Here is a 20,024-nt window from a genome sequence, read left to right on the forward strand (position 1 = left end):
ACCCCTCCTTAGGCAACCTGGTGGTCCCCTGCTCCCGGAAGGTCACCATATTGATGCCGAACTTAGTGCGGACATCCGATCGGCATAGGGCACTACAGCCCAGAACTCCTGGGCTCAAGCGATCCTCCCACCTCAGCCTCCCGAGTAGCTGGGACTACAGGCACGCGCCACCGCGCCCGGCAGTCTTTTTTTTTTTTTTAATAATTTTTTTTCTTTAATTAAAAAAATAAGGCCGGGCGTAGTGGCTCACACCTGTAATCCCAGCACTTTGGGAGGCCGAAGTGGGCAGATCATGAGGTCAGGAGATCTAGACCATCTTGGCTAACACGGTGAAACCCCATCTCTACTAAAAATACAAAAAGTGTCTGGGCGTGGTGGCGGGCACCTGCAGTCCCAGCTACTCGGGAGGCTGAGGCAGGAGAATCGCTTGAACCTGGGAGGCAGAGGTTGCAGTGAGCCGAGATCGAGCCACTGTTCTCCAGCCTGGGCAACAGAGTAGGACTCCATCTAGGAAAAAAAACCTCAGGGGCTAGAGTGGGGGCTGGTTGGGAGGAGCGACAGACGCAGAGATGGTGAGACTGATTCGGGGGTGCAGATGCCCTGGAGACGCCCGTGCCCACCACGGACTCGGGAAACAAACTCACCAGCTTCCACGGGCTGCCGTGTGTCCGGCGCCGGAAGTGCACCTCAGCACGAAGCTGTTTGTCTGGGGTCTCCCACTCCAGACGCAGCTGCCCGGCCGACTTGGACACCTTGATGTCTCCCAGAGGTGGCTCGTATCTAACTGGAAGCGGAGGTGGGGATTGGCGTTGGGCGGCGGACCACATGTATGTGAGTTAATGGCCCTGAAAATCCACCCAGCCCAGGGTAAGCGACTGAGTGCCTAACTAAGAACTGGGGGACACCTTGCAGGTCCCAGCTAAGCCTGGAATTCTGTGATTCAAAAAGTCAGGATTTAGACACAAGTCACACATGGTGGCTTACCCTGTAATTCCAGTATTTTGGGAGGCCAAGGCAGGAAGATTACTTGAGCCCAGGAATTCGAGGCCAGCCTGGGCAACATAGCAAGACAACCCCCCCATCTCTACATAGAAATTAGCTTGGCCCAGTAGTTGATGACTGTGGTTCCAGCTACTTGGGAGACTGAGGTGGGAGGATCACCTGAGCCTAGGAGGTCAAGGCTGAAGTGAGCCCTAATCCCACCATGCACTCCAGTCTAGGAGACAGAGGGAGAACTTGTCTCTAAAAGCAAAAATAAGGCCAAGCACAGTGGCTCACGCCCGTAATCCCAGCACTTTGGGAGGCCAAGGTAGGCGGATCACCTGAGGTTGGGAGTTTGAGACCAGCCTGGTCAACATGGTGAAATCTTGTCTCTAGTAAAAATACAAAAATTAGCCAGGCATGGTGGTGGATGCCTGTAATCCCAGCTACTTGGAAGGCCGAGGCAGGAGAATGGGTTGTACCTGGGAGGCAGAGGTTGCAGCAAGCCGAGGTCATGCCACTGCACTCCAGCCTGGGCGACAGAGCGAGACTCCGCGGCTGTGCAATGGCGTGATCTCAGCTAACTGCAACCTCTGCCCCCCAGGTTCAAGCCATTCTGCTGTCTCAGCATCCCAGGTAGCTGGGATTACAGGTGTGCACCCCTATGCCTGGCTAATTCTATATTTTTAGTAGAGACAGGGTTTCTCCATGTTGGTCAGTCTGGTCTCGAATTCCCCAGCTCAGGTGATCCACCTGCCTCAGCCTCCCAAAGTGCTGGGATTACAGGCGTGAGCCACCGTGCCCGGCCAACAAATAATTTTTTAATAAAGATTTATACACAGGATCCTACTAGTGAAGATATCTTTAAAATGTTAACACCCATCACTGGCAAGGCTCTGATGAGACAGGCACTTTTGTAAATTGCTTGCCAGAGAATAATTGATTTTTTTTTTAAGAACTATTAGGGAAATCTTAGTTTTTAGATCAATTTCAAGGAAACTGACCTAAGGAGAGACATCAATTAGTCTTGCTGCACCGTGGTCATACCCTGCCTGATTCTTTTTTATATCATCGTATTTTTTTTTATAGAGACAGGGTCTCGCTATGTTGCCCAGGCTGGAGTGCAGTGGATATTCACAGGTGCGATCCCACTACTGATCAGCTCGGGAGTTTTGACCTGCTCCGTTTCCAACCTGGGCTGGTTCACCCCTCCTTAGGCAACCTGGTGGTCCCCCGCTCCCAGGAGGTCACCATATTGATGCCGAACTTAGTGCGGACACCCAATCAGCATAGCACACTACAGCCCAGAACTCCTGGGCTCAAGCGATCCCCCAGCCTCAGCCTCCTGAGTAGCTGGGACCACAGGCATGTGCCACCGCACCCAGCTATATCATTGTATACATTTAAGAGGTAAGATGGTTTGATATACACATCCATAGTTAAATGATTACTATCGTGAGCAATTTAACATATCCATGGCCAGGCACGGTGACCCATGCCTGTACTCCCAGCACTTTGAGAGGCCAAGGCAGGAGGATCTTTTGAGCCCAGGAGTTCGAGACCAGCCTGGCCAACATGGCAAGACCTCATTTCTTAAAAAAAAAAAAAAATATATATATATATATATATATATATATATATACACACACACATAATATATATATATATTCATCACCTTCCATAGTTACTTTATTGGTATGTGGTAAGAACACCTAAAATCTATTCTTTTTTTTTTGAGATGGAGCCTTGCTCTGTAGTCCAGGCTGGAGTGCAGTGGCGTGATCTTAGCTCACTGCAACCTCCACCCCACCAGGTTCAAGCAAATCTCCTGCCTCAGCCTCCTGAATAGCTGGGATTACAGACACCCGCCCCCACGCCCAGCTAATTTTTGTATTTTTAATAGATGGGGTTTTGCCATGTTGGCCAGACTGGTCTCGAACTCCTGACCTCAAGTGATCCACCTGCCTTGGCCTCCAGAAGTGCTGGGATTACAGGTGTGAGCCACCACACCCAGCCCTAAAATCTATTCTTTTAGCAAATTTTCAATATACAATGCAATTTTTTTTTTTTTTTTTTTTGAGGCAGAGTCTCACTCTGTCGCCCAGGCTCAAGTGTAGTGGCTCGATCTCGGCTCACTGCAACCTCCGCCTCCTGGGTTCAAGCGATTCTCCTGCCTCAGCCTCCTGAGTAGCTGGGACTACAGGCATGCACCACCCCAACCAGCTAATTTTTGGTATTTTTAGTAGAGACGGGGTTTCACCCTGTTAACCAGGATGGTTTCGATCTCCTGACCTCGTGATCCGCCCACCTTGGCCTCCCAAAGTGCTGGGATTACAGGTGTGAGCCACCGCGCCCGGCCAAATACATGACGTTGAGTCATGAGAACAGATGTTAAGAACCCAGTCAGGTCCCGGCGGCATTATGGGGAGCAGAAACCGGAAGCCACCCAAGTGCCCAGTAACAGGGGATTGGTAAGGGGACATTAAAAGACTGCTTTGCCACAATAGTGTTTGTGTGACACTACGTGACACAAGGAAGTGAGAATGGCTAGGAGCATGATAGTATCAAGCCCCTGGCCAAGGGCCCGGAATCCCCTCCAGCTCCAGCTTTGCAGCCTGATGGCCTCTCTGGGTAAAAAAAGGAGGGGAGGAGAACGCGGTGCTAACCTGAGTCGTAGAGCTGCAGGGTCACATTAGCAGACTTCTCTGTCTGGTTCCTGGCCCGGGATTCCACCCAGAGTGTAACAGTGCACAGCACAGGCACCCTGGCCTGGTCGGAGAACCGCAGCCGCGTGGCTGAGCCTGCGGCGAAGTAGCAACAGCGCCCGGAGCTAAGGCTGCAGCAGTAAGGAGGGTGTCAGTATCGAGTCTGGGGTCCTAGTGGACCCCATAGCCAGCTTTGTGTATCACATCCCAGCATCTTTTTTTTTATTTTATTTATTTTTTTTTTTTTGAGATGGAGTTTCTTTCTGCCACTCAGGCCGGAGTGCAGTGGTGCAATCTCGGCTCACTACAACCTCCACCTCCTGGGTTCAAGCAATTCTCCCATCTCAGCCTCCCTAGTAGCTGGGATTACAGGCACACGCCACCACATCTGGCTAAGTTTTGCATTTTAGTAGAGACAGGGTCTCACTATGTTGGCCAGGCTGGTCTCTAACTCCTGGCCTCAAGTGATCCGCCCGCCTCAGCCTCCCAAAGTGCTGGGATTCCAGGCATGAGCCACCACACCCGGCATCCTTTTCTGCCTCTTGTACACCTCCTCCCCCAGCCTGCGGTTCCTTGGAGATCAGTCTGGGACTGGAGGGGTTTGAGGGACCCTAGTATCTCCCAGCATGGACTGTGCCACGAGAGAAGAAACAAATGAAAGGGCTGGGCACGGTGGCTCATGCCTGGAATCCCAGCACTTTGGGAGGCTGAGGCGGGCGGATCACTTGAGGCCAGGAGTTAGAGACCAACCTGGCCAACATGGTGAGACCCTGTCTCTACTAAAAATACAAAAATTAGCCAGTGCAGTGGCGTGAGCCTGTATATCCAGCTACTCAGGAGGCTGAGGCAGGAGAATCACTTGAACCCAGGAGGCACAGGTTACAGTGAGCTAAGATTGCACCACTGCACTCCAGACTGGACAACAGCACAAGACTCCGTCTCAAAAAAAGAAAAAAATGAATGGATGGATGGATGGATGGATGGATGATGGGTGGGTGGATGGATGGATGATAGATAATGGATGGATGGATGGATGCATATATGGATAGATGGGTGGATGGACGGATGGATGGATAATGGATGGATGGATGGATGGGTGGGTGGGTGGATGGGTGATGGGTGGATGGATGGATGGATGCATGGGTGGATGAATGAATGGAGAAGTGAAAGGGTGAAGCAGAAAGAAGAACTCGAAAGGCCCTCATGGACACCCACCTGGGATGCCTACCCTCACTGAGCACCCCCCCAACAATCTCGAACCCTCTCTTCTTAGTTGAGAGGCGGAAGCCAGGGAAAGAGTGACGAGCCAGCTGAGATCGCGAATCTGAAAGCAGGGGCACCAGAGTGGCTGGAGCAAGAGTCGGGTGGTGGGTGAGGGTTTGGGAATGGAAGAGGGGTCCTCACCAGCACCTCAAGAAGTGGCTGACCCCAGCCGTGGGACCCTCATACTGCCAGGAGCACTCGTATCCAGCACTGGGTATCCGATAGCAGCTCAGGTTTCTGGGGCCGGAGGCTGAGCCTGGAAGAGATCCTGTGGGCTTGGGAACAGACCAGAGTCTGGAGGGCTCTTCGTTGCTGGGACAAATCTTGGTGATGCCTACATCTTTCGGAGTCACCTCAGCCTAAACCCTCCCTGCGTCCTTCCCACCTTGTCTCCCGCCATCTCTTCCCTCCACCTATTCCGAATCCTAACGCATCATCGCGTGCAGTATAAACATTTGTTTGCCTGTTGTCTGTCTCTTCCACTAGGCTGTGACCTTGGGAGGTCAGCTGAGCGCAGGGCTCGGTCCCTGTGTCTAGAACTGTGTCTGCAGGTAGGTGCTCAGTGAATCATTATCAAACAAAATAACGAACAGTGCGTCTGGTCAGTGTCAGACCCCTTGCAGGGTGCATTATGAGCATAAAGTTCCAACAGTAAGGCCGGGCACGGCGGCTCACGCCTGGAAACCAGCACTTTGGGAGGCTGAGGTGGGTGGATCACTTGAGGTCAGGAGTTCGAGATCAGCCTGACCAACATGGTGAAACCCCGTCTCTACTAAAAATACAAACATTAGCTGGACATGGTGGCGGGTGCCTGTAATCCCAGCTACTCGGGAGGCTGAGGCCGGAGAATGGCTTGAACCCAGGAGGCGGAGGTTGCCATGAGCTGAGATCACACCACTGCACTCCAGCCTGGACAGCAGAGCAAGACTCTGTCTCAAAAATAAATAAATGAAATAAATATTCCAATAATTTATCGGGTTATGCTTATAACGGGTACTTTTCCCAATGTACTGAGCAGTCTGAACAGACACAGACACCAGCCCTGAGACCATGCTAGGGAAGGGATGAGGTTCAGCGAGGCTGCTGGCTGCCCCAGGACACCCTGAACCTGGTGAGAACGGGCCAGCAGGGGCTGGGGTGGGGGCTCCCAACACCGTGGTGGGGCCAGGTCTTTGGCTGGGTGGAGAAGGCCGACGGAGGGGCTGCTGTGAATGGGTCAGGCCGAGCCCTGCATAACCTCAGTCAACCATGAGGAGCTGCCCCGAACCTGAGTCTGCATCCGGATACGGCGGGTCCTGAAAACAGCACTCGCTGGTTCTGCAGGCAGCTGCAAAGGCAGTGAAGACATAAGGACACCCCTGGTCTTGCACTGTGTAGGGGGGAGGCTCAACCTGGGGGTCTACACCCAAGTGATCATCAGCCCTCCCACCCACCCACCTTCTCACCTATGCATCCACCACTGCCACCCATCCATCCATCTGCCCATCTACCCATCCATCCATGTATTTATTCATCCATCCACCATCTACCCATCCATCCATCCATCCATCCATCCATCCATCCATCCATGTATTCACCCACCCCACCATCCATCCATCCATCCATCCTTCCATCCATGTATTCACCCACCCCACCATCCATCCATCCATCCATCCTTCCATCCATGTATTCACCCACCCCACCATCCAGCCATCCATCCATCCTTCCATCCATGTATTCACCCACCCCACCATCCAGCCATCCACCCATCTACCCATCCATCTATGTATTCATTAATCCATCCATCCGTTCGTCATCCCATGTATTCCTCCATCCATCCATGTATTCATCCATCCATGAATTCATCCATCCATCCACCCATCTACCCATCCATCTATCCAACCATCCATTTATCCATTCTTCCATCCACCCATCTATCCGTCCATCCATCCATCCCACCATTCACCCATTCATCCATCCATCCATCCTACCATTCACCCATTCATCCATCCATCCATCCCACCATTCACCCATTCATCCATCCATCCATCCTACCATTCACCCATTCATCCATCCATCCATCCCACCATTCACCCATTCATCCATCCATCCATGTATTCATTCATCCATTCATCCATGTATTCATCGATCCATCCATGTCTTCATCCATGAATTCATCCATCCATCCATGCATTCATTCAGCTATCATCCATTCACCCACTCCTCTACTCACCAGTGTATCCATCCACACATCCATGTATTCATTCATCCATTCATTCATACACCCCCCACCCATCCATTTATCCACACATTCATCTATCCATCCATGCGTTCGTCCACCCATTCATTTATTCACCCATTTATTCATTTATTTATTCACCCATTTATCCACCCATCCACCTGTCTATCCGTTCATCCACCACCCATTAGTTCTCAGAGGTTGAGATGTGTATTTGGGAGACACTGTCAGGAGGTCCCCCCCAGCAGGAAAAAACAGTGGATCCACAGTCTGGAGGGCAGAGAGAAGTAAGGTGTGCCTAGATTGGCGCCAGTGTCTGAAGCCAGCATGGGGACAGTAGAGGCTGCATGGCAGGGAGAGGCCTGCCAAGGCTGGCCCAGGCAAGCGCACGGGCCCACCAGCAGTTGCAGCAATGATCAGTAACCTTTCCCCAGGAGGCAGAGACCTCCCTCAGCCACTGAGACCCGTGTGCTGTTTGGGAGTGCCACTGTGTGCCAGGTGTGGAACTGGGTGAGAGAGGGAGGGGGATGCCACTATGGATGGGTTCAGGAAGAGCATGACATCCTCATCCCAAAAGAAGGACCTGCCCTGAGCCCTGCAGGCAGATCAGAAGCCTTGAGGGAGAAGGCAGCACCCCAGGGAACAGCTCCAGGGGTCCAACCTTGGGGGAGGAAGGGCGCTTAACACACAGGGCTCTCTATCCTTCCATCGCTCTCTGTGATGAAACAGAACACCCCTCCCCGCAACCCCTGACAGCCTAAAGCCCATCCTCCTTCCCTCCATCTGGACTGACCACTCACTGCCACTATCTCCAAGCCACCTCATGGGCTGCCCCTGGCCCACTCCCTGCTGCTGGTCTCCAGCCATGCCTGGCCCTTGAGGTGTGGCCAGCACTGCTGTGGGCACACTACAGGCTCTCAGTGCATCACCAGAGCCAGTGAAACAGTCAGCACCCCACTAATCCCCAGTGTACAGGAAGGAAAGTTTATATAATATTATTATTGTTGTCGTTGTTGAGATGGAGTCTTGCTCTGCCATACAGGCTGGAGTGCAGTGGCGTGATCTCAGCTCAATGCAACCTCTGCCTCCTGGGTTCAAGCTATTCTCCCACCTCAGGGAATAACTAGCATAATAACTAGCAGAGAGTAACTGGCTCAAATTCTTTCTTTCTTTCTTTTTTTTTTTTTTTTTTTTTTTTGAGATGGAGTCTCGCTCTGTCACCCAGGCTGGAGTGCAGTGCCATGATCTCAGCTCACTGCAACCTCCGCCTCTCAGGTTCAAGTGATTCTCCTGCCTCAGCCTCCTGAGTAGCTGGGACTACAGGCGTGTGCCACCACACCTGACTAATTTTTGTATTTTTAGTACAGATGGGATTTCACCACGTTGGCCCAGCTGGTCTTGATCTCTTGACCTTATGATCTGCCTGCCTTGGGTGCTGGGATTACAGGCGTGAGCCACAACGTCCAGCCTCAAAAATTCTCTATTTGGTCAGGAAGCAGAGTTGGACTACAGCCCAACTTCATGACTGTCCGTCCAGTGCTCTTTCCATCACCCCAGGCAGCCTCCCATTTACACGGACTCTGATGCCGAGGTCCCTGGGCTGCCCGAGGAGAACACCAAAGATCCCTCTGTTAGCTGTCACCTGTGCTTCTCAACCAATGTCCAGGAATTAGGCTGGGGCCAGAGGATTTGTCCCTATCTTATCCTAGCATGGACTGAGGCCCAGCCAGCCAGTGCCCCAACCTAGCATGACAGCCTCTCTGTGGGACACCCACTGATCCCCAGTGTAGATCTCATTAGTCCGGAGCTGAATCCTCCACCCGCCAGGCCCAAAGGTCTGGTCCCAGCTTCTTATTCCCCTTGCCCCAAGTACTCACCCCTGAGAGGCTCCTGGGGACAGATCCTGGCTGTGGAAGTCTCTCCTGTTGGTCAAGGAAAAGGGAGTGAGTCTTTGGGGATGGGCCATGCACTCTGGAGGGCATCTTCAGTGGTATGCCCAGGCCCTGGCACAGGGTGGCTGTCAAGACATTCTGGGTGAATGGACAAGTGTGCTTCCTGAATAGCTGGGATTACAGGCATGTATCATCATGCCCAGCTAATTTTTGCATTTTTAATAGACATAGGGTTTCACCATGTTGGCCAGGCTGGTCTTGAACTCCTGACCTCAAGTGATCCACCTGTCCTGGCCTCCCATAGTGCTGGATTTACAGGAGTGAGCCACTGCACTGGGCCTGAGATGATTTAAAGTATTTGGCAAGGCCAGGCGCGGTGGCTCACGCCTGTAATCTCAGCACTTTGCGAGGCTGAGATGGGTGGATCATTTGGCCGCAGGAGTTCGAGACCAGCCTGGGCAACACAGTGAGACCCTGTCTCTGCAAAAAGAATTAAACAGGCATGGAGGTGTGCACCTGCAGCCCCGGCTACTCAAGGGCTAAGGCAGGAGGATCGCTCGAGCCCTCGTGGTCAAGGCTATAGTGAGCTACGATCAGACCACCACTCCAGCCTGGTGAAAGAGTGAGACCCTGTCTCAACCAATAAATAAAGTATACAGAAGGATGTGTGTAGGTTATATGCAAATACTTGACCATTTCTATCAGGAACTTGAACATCCTTAGATTTTCGTATCTGCAGAGGGTCCTAAACCATTGCCCCATAGATACTGAGAGAGCTGACTGTATACACTATATTATGTATGTCTATCTCTTCTAAATGACACATAGAAGATACTAGCCTATGTATACCTATTAGATACATACTTGCTTTTCATCCCTTCCTTGGTTTCTTTTCTCATTTAAAGCCAAGAGGTGGAAAAGATTTAGTGAATTTCACAGAAGAGAAAATCAAGACCCATGAATTTCACAGAAGAGAAAATCAAGACCTAGTGAAGTTCACAGAAGAAAAGGCAAGACCAGAGGAAAGATATCTAAGTTTGATCCCAGAAGCCATGGCTGCCCATCTCCCATGTGACAGCAGGAAAGACTGAGGCAGAGAGATGAAACCAACCCGCAGAGCAGGCCCACGGCTGTCCACACACACATGCGCCTCCCCCCAGCAAGAGGGGCCGCCATGCCTGGGTAGGGGGACTCACCGCCCTGCCTGGACAGCAGGAGGAGGAGGGGGAGGAGGGGGACCACCCAGGTCACCAGCAGCCGCATTGGATCCACGTGGAGCCCTGAAGCTGCAGGGGAGCCTCTCTGCCACCAGCGAGGTTCAGCCGCCCGGTCCCCACTCCGGAACACATTTGAAGCTGAGCAAGGGAAAAAGATTAAAAGAAAGAAAGAAAAAAGAATAAAAGTGTCACAGCCCATCCCTAGGGCAAGTCAAAGTGAAAGAGAAACCCAGGAAGTCAGCTCTGCAGAGCTGGTGATGGTAGTGGCCACAGACTCCTTTGGGGCAAGTCAGGGTTCTAGGGGTTCTGTCCTGCTGACCCCAGATCTGACCAGAATTCCCAGGAGCCAGCCTCATGGGCTACCTGTGGTTCCATGCACTTGGCCAGGTCCCTGGTCCTCTCTAGCCAAATTCTTTTTTTTTTTGAGATGGAACCCCCCCGCAGACTGGAATGGGGTGGTGCGATCTCTGCTCACTGCAACCTCCGTTTCCCGGGTTCAAGCAATTCTCCTGCCCCAGCCTCCTGAGTAGCTGGAATTACAGGCACCTGCCACAACACCCGGTTATTTCTGTATTTTTAGTAGAGAAAGGGTTTCACCATGTTGGCCAGTCTGGTCTCGAACTCCTGACCTCAAGACATCCTCTCACCTCAGCCTCCCAAAGCGCTGGGGTTACAGGTGTGAGCTACCATGCACAGCTACCAAATCCTTTTTTTTCTTCTTTTGAGACACGGTCTTGATCTGTGGCTCAGGCTGGAGTGCAGTGGTGCGATCACGGCTCACTGCAACATCAGCCTCCCTTGGTTCAGGCCATTCTCCTACCTCAGCCTCCCCAGGAACCAGGACCACAGGCATGCACCACCATGCCCAGCTCATTTTTGCAATTTTTCTGGAGACAGGGTTTTGCCATGTTGCCCAGGCTGGTCTCGAACACCTGGCTTCATATGATCTGTCCACCTTGGGATCACAGGCAGGAGCCACCTCACCTGGCCATCTAGCCAGCTTCTGAGACTGAGGCTCAAGAGCTGAAGGACAGCAGTGTTCTTGGATGGCTTGAATTCATCCTTCCAACAAATTCTACAAAGAGCCTGCAGCGTGCTGGCCCCCCAAAATGCCCACCTCCCCATATCTCAAGCTCCAGCCTTGCGCACCTGGATCCTCATGTCTTTTTTCCTTCAGATGCAACTTTAGGCCGGGCGTGCCGGCTCACACCTCTAATGCCAGCACTTTGGGAGGCTCAGGCGGGCGGATAACCTGAGGTCAGGAGTTCGAGACTAGTCTCACCAACATGGGGAAACCCTGTCTCTACTAAAAATACAAAAATTAGTAGGGCGTGGTGGTGTATGCCTGTAATCCCAGCCACTTGAGAGACTGAGGAAGGAGAATTGCTTAAACCTGGGAGGCGGAGGTTGCGGTGAGCCAAGATCACGCCATTACACTCCAGCCTGGGCAACAACAGCAAAACTCCGTCTCAAAAGAAAAAAAAAAAAAAGATGCAACTTTAGGGCTGGGCTCAGTGGCTCACACCTCTAATCCCAGCACTTTGAGAAGTCACGGTGGGAGGATCACTTGAGCCCAGGAGTTGACGCTAGCCTGAGCAACATGGTAAGACCCCATCTCTAGAAAAAATAAAAAGTTAGGCCGGGCGAAGTGGTCATGCCTGTCATCCCAGCACTTTGGGAGGCCAAGGCAGGTAGATAACCTGAGGTCAGGAGTTCAAGACCAGCCTGGCCAACATGGTGAAACCTTGTTTCTACTAAAAGTACAAAAACTAGGTGGGTGTGGTGACACACGCCTGTAATCCCAGCTACTCAAGGGGCTGAAGCAGGAGAATCGCCTGAATCTGGGAGGCGGAGGTTGCAGTGAGCCGAGAGTGGGCGACAGAGCGAAACTCCATCTCTAAATAAGCAAGTAAATAAATAAATATCTGGGCATGGTGGCGTGCAGCCATAGTCTCAGCTACTCAGGAGGCTGAGGATGGAGAATAGCTTGATCCCAGGGGGTCTGAGGCTGCAGTGAATTGTGATCGTGTCACTGACTCCAGCCTGGATGACAGAGCAAGAGTCTGTCTCTTAAAAAAAAAAAAAAATTAAGACATGCAACTTCGTTTTTCCCCGTTTCATTTCTTAGCCTCTGAGTATTTGGTTTTCTGCCCTTCCCTCCCCACTGTCAGCAAAGCCTCTAAATGTCAGTGGAGAAGATCTAACGCAAGCTACTGCGTGGATGAACCCTAATAAACATCATGCTCACGCCTGTAATCCCAGCACTTTGGGAAGCCGAGGTGTGCAGATCACCTGAGGTCAGGAGTTTGAGACCAGCCTGGCCAACATGGTGAAGCCCCATCTCTACTAAAAATACAAAAATTAGCCAGGTGTGGTGACATGTGCCTATAATCCCAGCCACCCAGGAGGCTGAGGCAGGGAAAATTACCTGAACCCGGGAGGCAGAGGTTGCAGTGAGCAGAGATCTTGCCATTGCACTCCAGCCCAGGTGACCGAGTGAGACTCCATCTCAAAAAGACAAAAAACAAAAAAACCCCATCATGCTGGGTGGACGAAGATGGACAGGAAAGGCACATATTGTATGACTCCACTTATATAAAATACCCAGAATAGGAAAATGTACAGAGGCAGACAGCAGATGAGTGGTTGTCAGGGGCTGGGGGAGGCGGGAGTGAGAAGTGACTGCTGATGTATGCGGGGTTTCCTTTTGGGGTGATGCAAGTGTTCTGGAACCAGGAGAGGCGCTGGTTGCACAACACTGTGAATGTGCTAAATGTCACTGAATCCTCTGCTTTAAAATGATGAATTTCCGGCCGGGCGCGATGGCTCACTCCTGTAATCCCAGCACTTTGGGAGGCCGAGCCGGGCGGATCATCTGAGGTCAGGAGTTCGAGACCAGCCTGGCCAACATGGAGAAACCCTGTCTCTACTAAAAATACAAAAATTAGCCAGGCATGGTGGCAGGTGCCTGTAATTCCAGCTACTCAGGAGGGTGAGGCAGGAGAATCGCTTGAACCCGGGGGGCAGAGGTTGCAATGAGCTGAGATCGCTCCACTGCACTCCAGCCTGGGCAAGAGAGGGAGAATTTTTGGTTATGTGAGGTGCATCAACTACAGAAAAAAGGAATATTCTCAGAGTCCTGGGCACTGAGGAGGGAGAGGGGGAGGGTCTCTCCTGGGGGTGAGCATCTGGGGAAACTGAGGCCCAAGTGGGCAGGGCCATGCCATGCATTTCAACCTCCTGGGAAGAGGCCCCTCCTCCAAGAAGCCTGGCCCCAAGGGGCAGCTGGGCTGGGCAGGGTCAGGCGCCCGGCAGGCTATGAGGTCAGTGAGTTGGGGACAAAGACTCAGTGTCCTGGGCCTGGCACAGTGGGGACGGGGACCCTGTGACCCCATACAGAACAGCCTTCTCTGGCCCCAGGGCCCAGGCCAGGGTCAGCTGGGAGATGGATGTGTGAGGCCTGGGGGAGGGGCAGAGACAGAGAGAGGGACAGAGATACAGAGATACATAAAGATGGAGGAGGCCAGGCAGGGTGGCTCATGCCTGTAATTCAGCACTCTGGGAGGCCAAGGTGGGAGGATTGCTCTAGGGTAGGAGTTCAAAAGCAGCCTGGGCAACATGGTGAGATCTCACCTCTACAAAAAATAAAAAATTTATGCCAGGTGTGGTGGCTCACGCCTGTAATCCCAGCACTTTCAGAGGCCGAGGCAGGCGGATCATGAAGTCAGGAATTCAAGACCATCCTGGCCAACATGGTGAAACCCCATCTCTACTAAAAATACAAAAATTAGCTGGGTGTGGTGGTGGTGGGTGCCTGTAATCCAGCTACTCAGGAGGCTGAGGCAGGAGAATCACTTGAACTCAGGAGGTGGAGGTTGCAGTGAGCCCAGATCTCGTCACTGCACTCCAGCCTGGGCAATAGAGCAAGATTCGATCTCAAAAAAAAAATTTGCTGGGCATGGTGGCAGGCGCCCAGAGTCCCAGCTACTTGGGAGGCCGAGGCGGAAGGATGGCTTAAGCCAGGGAGGTCGAGACTGCAGTGAGCTCTAATTGCACTCCAGCCTGGTCCACAGAGCAAGACCCTGTCTCAGAAAATAACAAGAAAGCTGGAGGAAACAGGGAGAGATTAGAGGAAAATCAGGGCCCCTACTGACAATCCTGAGACCCCCTGACTCCACCAATTCCCGGAGAATCCCTCACCTGCCCCATTTCACAGATGGGAAAACTGAGTCCAGGGACATTCAAGCCACCTGAGGCCCCAGCTGGAGGTGAAGAGATGGATTCAAACCGCCCCTCATGGACCAGAGTTTGGCCCCTTCCAGAGTAGAGACTGTGCCTCAGGGCTTCCCCCACCCCCATCAAAGTCGGCCCTCCGAGGCCTCATCTTCCCCATCTACAAAATGCACTGCTGTGAGTATGAAGGAGGGCTTGGCTCACAGTGAGAGCTGCCCATCCTCTGGCTAGTGTGATTAGTCATTGTTGTTTTTCCACAGTGGCCTCTGTCTGGCAGCTGTTGGAAAAACTTGGAGGGGAGGGAGATACAGGGCCCAGGAGGTGAAAAGCTGGACACAGATGCCCCTAGCCCCTTGGGATCAGAGACAGATGGAGACCGGGTGCCCTGAAGTAAAGCAGGGAGGGCTGCCTGGAGGAGGGACACTTGAGCTAGAATTTATAGAATCAAAGGGTATCTCCAGCAGAGGCCACAGCAGAGGCAAAAGTCCAGAGGAGGTGCAACCACCAAGATGGATACAGTGGGTCTGGGGTGCTGTGGGGCAATGGGCTGGGCTCTTGATGGGCTTTCTCCGAGGGCAGTAGGGAGCCATAGCAGGTGTGTGCACGGGAGGGGTACCCCAGACAAAGGTGAGGTGGTATTTCTCCCCTTATCAAAGTTACAACCTGACACTCCCTCTGAAGTTTGCCATGTCCCACCTTCCCCTTGCCACATCTTAGCACGCCCACCTCCTTCCTCCCTCTCCAGGCTCACCAGGAGGCCCTGTGTGGTTCCCTGACAGCCCCACCCAGTTACCCCAGAAGCTCATCTGCGATAAGCTCCCAGGGCTGCCCCACTTTCAGATGGCCCACAGACTGGGGGGAGGGCAAAGCAGGAAGGATCAAGTCACGGGGGCCCCCAGAAAACATGACGGGAGGAACCACAGCACTTCCCCACCTCCTCAGCTTCCGCCTTCTTCTCAGGGAGAGAGACCTTCAGCCCAAGGAGGGCTGAGCTTCCCTCCACGTGGCCAAGAGACCCTAATGCCACAGAGGATCATCTAAAGAGGGTGTTGAAGGATGCATGGGAGTTAGCCAGGAGAAAATCCATTCGTTCCTTTAAAAAACTCACTTATAGGCATCATCCATCAATGAGAACAATTTTCATCATTCAACCAGGACTTTCTAATGCCTCTGGGGAATCATTTGAAGATGTTTAATATTTTTTTTTTTTTTGAGACAGGGTCTCACTCTGTTACTCAGGTTGGAGTGCAGTGACATAATATAGCTCACTCCAGCCTCAACCTCCCAGGTTCAAGCTATCCTCCCACCTCAGCCTCTGATATAGCTGAGACACAGGCTTGTGCCACCATGCCCTTCTTTTTTTTTTTTTTTTTAACTTTTGAAACAGAGTCTTGCTCTGTCACCCAGGCTGGAGTGCAGTGGTGTAATTTCAGCTCACTATAACCTCCACCTCCTGGGTTCAAGCGATTCTCCTGCCTCAGCCTCCTGAGTAGCTGGGATTACAGGCACGCGCCACCACGCCCAGCTAACTTTTTGTATTTTTAGTAGAGATGGGGTTTCACCATGTTGACCAGGATGGTCTCGATCTCTTGACCTCGTGATCTACCCGCCTCAGCCTCCCAAAGGGCTGGGATTACAGGCTTGAGCCACCGCGCCCGCCCCGTTCTCTGCTTCTCAGAGAATCTGAAGTGGATCTTGAAGACTGTAGAGGTGTTCACCCTAGAAAAATTGCATTAATTCATTCAGTCATTCATTCAGTCATTCAGTCAGTCAATAAGCACTCCTTCTTGCCCATTGAGGGATCATTTGGGAGGCAGTTCTGTGTAGTAGTTCCCCAGATGGAGCAAGGGCATCTGAGACCTCTCTGGTGGCTCTCTGCCCAGCAGGTTCTCATATGCACAACCCAACCCTGGTTCAGGGAACCTCTTTCGCCGGGATTTCATTCAAAGTCCCAGGGAGGGCTCTAATAGGCTGAGCTTGGGTCACATGTCCACCTTGAACCAATCGCAGGCTGAGGTGGATAAAAGACTCTGGGTCACATGTCCACCCCAGGCTGAACTGAAGGGGTACTTTGAGGCAGAACTGCTCAGAGTCAGAACAACAGGACATTGCGGGACATGAGCTTCTCATCACTTGGGGTAAGCAAGCTACAGCCCGAAGTTCGCTTACTGTAGGATTGCCAGGTAAAACACAGGACTTCCCCACCCACTTGGCTTCTGTCTTCTCAGAGACCTTCAGCCCGAGGAGAGGGGAGCTTCCCTCCATGCGGCCAAGAGACCCTGATGCCCCTGAAGGGTCATCTAAAAAGGGTATTGAAGGATGCATAGGAGTGTGCCAGGAGAAAATCTATTCATTCATTTAACAAACTCACTTATAGTCATCATTCATTAAATAACATTTTAATTAAATTCCCAGTTAAATTGGAATTTCAGACAACCAACACATTGGTTTGTGTTTTGTTCTGTTTTGTTTGAGACAGAGTCTTCTTCTGTCACCCAGGCTGAAGTGCAGTGGCACGATCTCAGCTCACTGCAACTTCCATCTCCCGGGTTCAAGTGATTCTCCTGCTTCAGCCTCCTGAGTAGCTGGGATTACAGGTGCACACCACCATGCCCGGCTAATTTTTGTAGTTTTAGTAGAGACAGGGTTTCACCATGTAGCCCGGGCTGGTCTCAAACTCCTGACCTCAGAGGATCCACCCACCTCAGCCTCCCACAGTGCTGGGATTACAGACATGAGCCACCACACCCAGCCAACACATTGTTTTTTAGATTAACTATGTCCCAAGCACTGCAGGGGGCATACTTACACTGAAAAAAATATTCACTGTTTATGGAAATTTAAATTTAACTGGGTGTTTGCTTTGGAAAACAGCCTGGTTGTTTCTTACAAATCTAAAACATAGAGTTGCTGGGCGTGGTGGCTCATGCCTGCAATCTCACCCTTTGGAGACCAAGGTAGATGGATCACTTGAAGGTCATGAGTTCAAGACCAACCTGGCCAACATGGTGAAACCCTGTCTCCACTAAAAATACAAAAATTAGCTGGGAGCGGTGGCGGGTGCCTGTAACCCCAGCTACTCAGGAGGCTGTATGAGAAAAACAAGTTTTCCCTGGCGTCCTGTATTTATTTGTTTGTTTGTTTATTTATTGATTTATTTCCCTGGCGTCCTGTATTATTTATTTATTTGCTCGATCTGGCCACCATAACGTGGTTTCATTCTGCAGTACCTCATGCACAATCAGGCTCAGTGACCCTTCCTAGGTTCCCCTTAAGCCTAAAAACATTAACTCCAGGGTCCAAACTGATCAGTGGGGTGGCCAAAGAGAACTGTGGCTGCAGAGAAAGTGCCAAGTCCCAGGGAAAGAAAAACTGCAGGTGCTAAGCCAGGCGCTGTGGCTCCTGCCTGTAATCTCAGCACTTTGGGAGTGCTGACGTAGGAGCATCACTTGCGGCCAGGAGTCTGAGACCAGTGTGGGACATGGCAGCACTCCATCTCTACAAAAAAACACAAAAATTAGCCAGGCGTGGTGGCATGCACCTGTGGTCCCATCTACTCCAGGAGCTCTGGTATGAGGCCTGATGTGGGAGGATCACTTGAGCCTGGGAGACGGAGGCTATGGTGAGCTGAGATTGCACCACTGCACTCCAGCCTGGGTGACTGAATGAGACCCTGTCCCCCAAAAAAAAAAAAAAATTATTTTTTAATGTGGGTGCCGTTTTAAGACTTGGGGCTTTTCTCAGCCTCAGTTTCCCCTTCTGCAAAATGGAGTGTAACCGTTATCTTCAAATATCTGTGAGAGGTGGTGCTTATGAGACACTTAGGGCAGAAAGGCAATCATCCTCAACAAAGAAACTGACAACTGCAGTGGCTACCTGTTTTTATAATAAAGTTTTATTGGCACCAGGGCCAGAATTAAAGGGAGACAAATGAGGCTGATGGTGCAAGGACAAAGGTCTGATTATGTCTTAAGAGTTTTAGTGTTTTGTTCCAGCACTTTGGGAGGCCAAGGTGGGCGGATCACCTGAGGTCAGGAGTTCAAGACCTGCCTGGCCAACATGGTGAGACCTCCATCTCTACTAAAAATATAAAAAATTAGCCTGGTGTGGTGGTGGGCACCTGTTGTCCCAGCTACTAGGGAGGCTGAGGCACAAGAATAGCTCAAACCAGGAGGCAGGGATTGCAGAGATCATGCCACTGCACTGTAGTCTGGGTGACACAACAAGACTCGTCTCAGAAATTTAAAAAAAAAAAAGTTTTGAGGCTGGACGAGGTGGCTCATGCCTGTAATCTGTAATCCCAGCACTTTGGGAGGCCGAGATGGGCAGATTATTTAAGGTCAGGAGTTTGAGACCAGCCTGGCCAACATGGTAAAGCCCCATATCTACTGAAAATACAAAAATTATCCAGGCATGGTGGTGTGTCCCTGTAGTCCCAGCTACTCGGGAGGCTGAGGCAGGAGAATCACTTGAACCCAGGAGGCAAAGGTTGCAGCGAGCTGAGATTGTGCCACTGCACTCCACCCTGGGTGACAAGAATGAAACTCTGTCTCAAAAAAAAAAAAAGTTTTGGTGTTTTGGCCATACTTGGTGACTCACACCTGTAATCCCAACACTTTGGAAAGCCTAGGAGGAAGGGTCATTTGAGGCCAGGAGTTCAAGACCAGCCTGGGTAACATAGTGAGACCTCCTCCTATCTCTAAATATAAAAAATAAAAGTTTTGATGTTTTGCTCATAAATGTTTTCATTATTTCTGAGTTTTTAAAATATTATTTCTCTTGATGGCTGAGTTTTTTGGGGCCCCCTTAACCTTACCGCAAGGGTGAGATCCTCACTCCCCTCACCCTAGAACCAGTTCTGCTGTGTGTACTGGGCACATTTGTTGTTGCTGTTTTGCGTGTGTGGCTTTTTTGTTTGTTTGTTTGTTTGTTTGTTTTGAGACAGAGTCTCCCTCTGTTGCTCAGGCTGGAGCACAGCCCAGCGATCCCGGCTCACTGTAACCTCCGTCTCCCAGGTTCAAGCGATTATCCTGTCTCAGTCTCCTTGAGTAACTGGGATTACAAGTGTGCGCCACCACCGCCAGCTAAGTTTTTTTTTTTTTTTTTTTTTAATGTAGAGATGGGGTTTCACCTTATTGGCCAGACTGGCCGGACTGGTCTCGAACTCCTAACCTCAAGTGATCTGCCCACCTCAGCCTCCCAAAGTGCTGGGATTACAGGCGTGAGCCACTGCGCCCGGCCAATGCGCTGGGCACACTGATTAACGTCTCTGAGCCTCAGTTTCTTCATCTGCAAAATGGGGCTGAATGATGCTCCGTTACTTCTGAGAGGATTCGTGCAAAATATTTGCTTGTGTGCTCCGCAGGAGGGGCAGGGCCAGCTCGCCCGATGGGGGCGGGCCCTTATGGTCTGGCTCCCCAGGAGGGGCGGGGCCAGGCAGCGTCAGCTGACCAGTCTGGCCAATGGCACCCGGCGGCGGGGCCTGGCAGGCCGGGGCGGGGCCGGGGGCGGGCCT

The 20,024-nt window shown here is 51.6% G+C and overlaps 1 protein-coding gene across 6 annotated transcripts in view; it reads right to left on the reverse strand.

Moving 5' to 3' along the window:
• Window positions 1–12,848, reverse strand: part of IL12RB1 (interleukin 12 receptor subunit beta 1) — a 32,280-nt gene extending 19,432 nt beyond the window's left edge. For 5 of the 6 annotated variants that reach the window (XM_035285165.3, XM_078361789.1, XM_035285161.3 and 2 more), the window contains exons 1-7: window positions 12,705–12,848; window positions 10,256–10,414; window positions 9,045–9,089; window positions 6,217–6,276; window positions 5,091–5,205; window positions 3,648–3,817; window positions 645–784 (exon numbers count right to left, since the gene is read on the reverse strand). In XM_035285165.3, coding sequence (XP_035141056.3) covers window positions 645–784; window positions 3,648–3,817; window positions 5,091–5,205; window positions 6,217–6,276; window positions 9,045–9,089; window positions 10,256–10,322 — 597 coding nt within the window. In that variant the 5' untranslated portion in view covers window positions 10,323–10,414; window positions 12,705–12,848. The remainder of the gene's footprint in view (window positions 1–644; window positions 785–3,647; window positions 3,818–5,090; window positions 5,206–6,216; window positions 6,277–9,044; window positions 9,090–10,255; window positions 10,415–12,704) is intronic. The other variant, XM_035285163.3, reaches the window with a different exon arrangement.
• Window positions 12,849–20,024: the final 7,176 nt, after the last annotated feature.

This window comes from Callithrix jacchus, chromosome 22 (genome assembly GCF_049354715.1).
Source record: "Callithrix jacchus isolate 240 chromosome 22, calJac240_pri, whole genome shotgun sequence".
Lineage (NCBI taxonomy): Eukaryota > Metazoa > Chordata > Mammalia > Primates > Cebidae > Callithrix > Callithrix jacchus.